This window comes from Erpetoichthys calabaricus, chromosome 1 (assembly GCF_900747795.2).
Source record: "Erpetoichthys calabaricus chromosome 1, fErpCal1.3, whole genome shotgun sequence".
Classification (NCBI taxonomy): domain Eukaryota; kingdom Metazoa; phylum Chordata; class Cladistia; order Polypteriformes; family Polypteridae; genus Erpetoichthys; species Erpetoichthys calabaricus.
Window position 1 is genome coordinate 136,510,062 of NC_041394.2, and position 3,649 is coordinate 136,513,710.

General features: G+C 39.6%; 1 protein-coding gene across 1 annotated transcript; it reads right to left on the reverse strand.

The window, feature by feature from the left end:
• Positions 1-1,165: 1,165 nt before the first annotated feature.
• On the reverse strand, positions 1,166-2,200 carry LOC127527182 (putative nuclease HARBI1). Its single transcript, XM_051925030.1, is given in 5 exon segments — positions 1,166-1,431; positions 1,503-1,564; positions 1,566-1,606; positions 1,705-1,813; positions 1,884-2,200. Coding segments are annotated over 5 exon segments (795 nt in total).
• Positions 2,201-3,649: the final 1,449 nt, after the last annotated feature.

Below are 3,649 nucleotides of genomic sequence, written 5' to 3' on the forward strand. Positions count from 1 at the left end.
ATTTCTTGTCATGTAGGTCCTTGAGTTGTGTTCTGGGTGTTATGTTTCACAGATTGTCCTTGAAATGTATAAATACTGTACATGTGTCTTTTTTGCTTGATTGGATTCTGTTTTGTTACTAAATTTTGTTTTTGAAATAAAAAGCTGCATGGAGCGGCCATGTCAGCTAACCACCCACAAGGTGAAGGGTGAGGGTTCGGCGCAACGACAGTCAGGTATCAGTTTAGAGTAGAATGGATCTAGGCAAAGTACACCTCTGCAATGAGAAGTGGATCTTGGAACGTAACATTTCTCATGGAGAAGGAGAAGATCCTCCTTGGGGAGGATGAAATCTAGTCATTCTTCTATAAATTTAGTCGGTGGCAGCAATAGCATTTGTTACAAAATTTACTACAAGAACAATTTTAACTTAGAATTAGTTACAGAATACAGTGTTTGAAATTGAAAATATCTGGATCAATGATTAGAATTCTAGAAGTTGTGTTATATTGAAAGGACAAATCTCTGGTGCAAAAAACTGTACCTGGTGGATACTGTAAATGTATATCAAAAAACCTTTGGTTGGATGACATTAAAGTAGATCAATTTGTACTGAATGTGCATTGAATTCTAAAGGAATATATGAGACTGCTGCCAGTCACGTTACACTGTTCCAGCTACAAAAAATATAGTTAGCATCATGTTACTGCAAAGCATTTCATCAGCAGTGACTGCCAATCTTATTAAGATTAATGAAAACATTAATGGAATACACTGCAGACAACTACTGGTTAAAACCTATGACACACTGCCACAAAACAGAATAGTGAAGAGGTTTGTGACAACAGGAAAATCAAACGGTTCCCCCGAGGCAGACTGAATATTTATTTCAAGAACTGAAGATGAAGCGGGAACAAAATGGAATATGATACAACTACTTCCAAAACAAATGATAAAGAATTAATATCTCTCTCTTTCTCACATTGTGTATACTTATTATTCACACACACCCCCCTCCCCTTGCAGGCTGAAAGGAAGTAGAGTCATGGGTAATGAACATAACATTTGTGTTATGTTGTGTTATCATTATTGAAAATATCGGGCCACAATTCTGTCTCTGGCAGCTCTGCCACTGGGTTGGTCAAGGTGCAGTGGCTCAAGGTCATCATCAGGCTGTACCACCACCTCAGGGGCCCTTTCTTTTGGCTATGTTGCGTAAGATTGAACATGCAACAATTATGTCACACGCTCTGTTGGGTGCAACCCTCAGCCTTTTTAGACATTGAAATCTCTCCTTTAGGGGGCCAAAGGTCATTTCAATTTGTGCCCTTGTCCTAGACAAAGCTGCATTATATTGAGTTTTTGGGCCAGGGTTGGGGTTGGGGAATGGGGTCCTTAAAAACTGTCTGCAGGTGTAGCTCCTGTCTCCAACCAGGACCCCATCAAGATGACCTGTATAAAATATAACAATTTTGAGTAAAATAAATGCTTTACCACGATTTCTAAATATGTATGGGTATTACCTTGTTCATGTTTCCAATACAGGTGTGACTCCCTAAAAATTCTGGATTCATGAACTGACCCTAGCCTCCCCATCTGAAATGATGCAAGATGCAGCACAGATTATCTGAGAGTGTATTCATAGCATGTGTGTTAGAGAAATTTATTCAATATGTCAACAGGCCTATTGGCTATTTTTAGCTGTAATGCTATAGGTTACACTACCTGTACATCGATACTGTGGAAGCCTTTTCTATTCACGTATGCCCCTTCATTTGCACCTGATGGGGCCTTGATTTGGATCTGAGTAGAGTCCAATGCTCCAATCACATTAGTGAATCATGGGAAAAAAGAATATTAGTCTTATTTTAAAGTTCTTTAAAGAAATGTAGGCTTTTGCCTATATATTACTTGCAATGGTATAAAAGGCCTCTTTAATGGTCTGCACACGCAGGTGTCCAGAAAAAACAATAAAAACTCTGAGGAAATGTTTCAGGGCCAAGTAGATTTTACGAATTGCCTGACAAACAGTGCTCTTTGATAGATTTTCTGCATTGCCTACCATATGCAGAAAAGTGGCACTTGCAAAAACCCTCAGAGTAATGCACACAGTCTGCGTGGTCGCAACAGCATGACTTCTCTGAGTTTGGCTCCTAACATAAGGAGCTAATAAATTTCTGAGGTATAAAATTCCCTCTTGGATGAGGTGATATCTGATCATCCAGATAGGCTAAAGGATCTTGACAATCGCATAAACCTCTCTTGACTTGAAATCTGTACACCGATTGCAATCGGTTGCTCATCTATGAATGCCGAGACCATGGCTGAATGGATTTTCATGTATGGAAACTTGTTAAGTGTGTAAGCTAATCCTTGTTTACATCTAACAAACCTGATCCTGAGCAGGTTTGAGGTTTGTGATTTGTTGCTATGACGATAAATCCTTCAAGAATTTTGAAGAAATGACAGAACTAGGATCGTGCTAAATTGTCAACAATTTAATCATGCTAAACCAGCAATCCACGTACGGAGAACACCCCCGTGGTCAATGAGTTTTCTGGTCATTTGGTTTGCTAAGTTTTTCTCTTAAATCAGAGACCATCTCAAATTTTATTTTCTCTGTGCAGTCTGCCAATCAGCAACTGCAATCTCCTGTGCTTCTACCTAGTTGTGTAATTTCCAAATAGACTCCCCATTCTTTGATAGTCTGTGCAGCTGACTAAGTTCACATAGCATCAGCTTCTTCCCTGCTGCTCTCAGTTCCAATCTAAAAGTCACACAAAAAAGCAATTTTCAATTTCCTGCCTTTCTCCACTGCAAGGGAATGATACAGAGTATGGGTTTCCCTCCTTGAGATATATTGACTTTGGGATGTTTATTGATGTTTTACCCATGCTTTCCCTAATATCAAATTCTGGTTCCCTCTTACTATATGCTAGCCGCCCCCATGGCTCTGCCCACATAGTAGTGGAACAGGACAGTGAGTAGGCTCACTGACTCCCTACTCCTCACGTCATGCTTCTTCCTCCCCTCGGCCAACAGCTCTCTGTCTTGGATTAGTGCAAATATATCGCTCCTGCAAGCGAACTATGATTGTTAGCGCGATGAGAGAAGTTGTAAATAAATCGGAATGTTCAAGCAAATAATAGAAAAAAACCCAACTACATCCGTTAAGTAGTTCTCTCGTTCACCAGCTAAGCCGAGGCTGGTGCATGAGTGAGGAGGTCGCTGCCCCCCTCCTCTCAGCCTGCTGCAGGTCTCTCGGATTTGCGCAAATAAATCTGTACCACAAGTGAACTATGATACATAGCACAATGAGAGAAGTTGCAAAATCAACTGGAATGTTCAAGCAAATTATAGAAAAAAAATGATCTAAATCCATTAAGTTGTTCTCTCATGAAAAGCGGACAGACAGACAGACAGAAAGTCATTGGATTTTATATATACTGCATAGAGATGTGAAATGTTTGGGTATTTAACCTCTATCACTCGAAAACATTACAGTAAATTAATGGTCAACCATGCATCAGAAAAAAAAATGTGTTTGTGTTTCTTTATGTGTTCATCTAGTCTGCGACATATGGACGGAGGAATTAGCAAACATTACCAACATAATACTAACAGATACACATCCAGGAAGATTTCTGCAGTGATAACTGTCAGACATAGT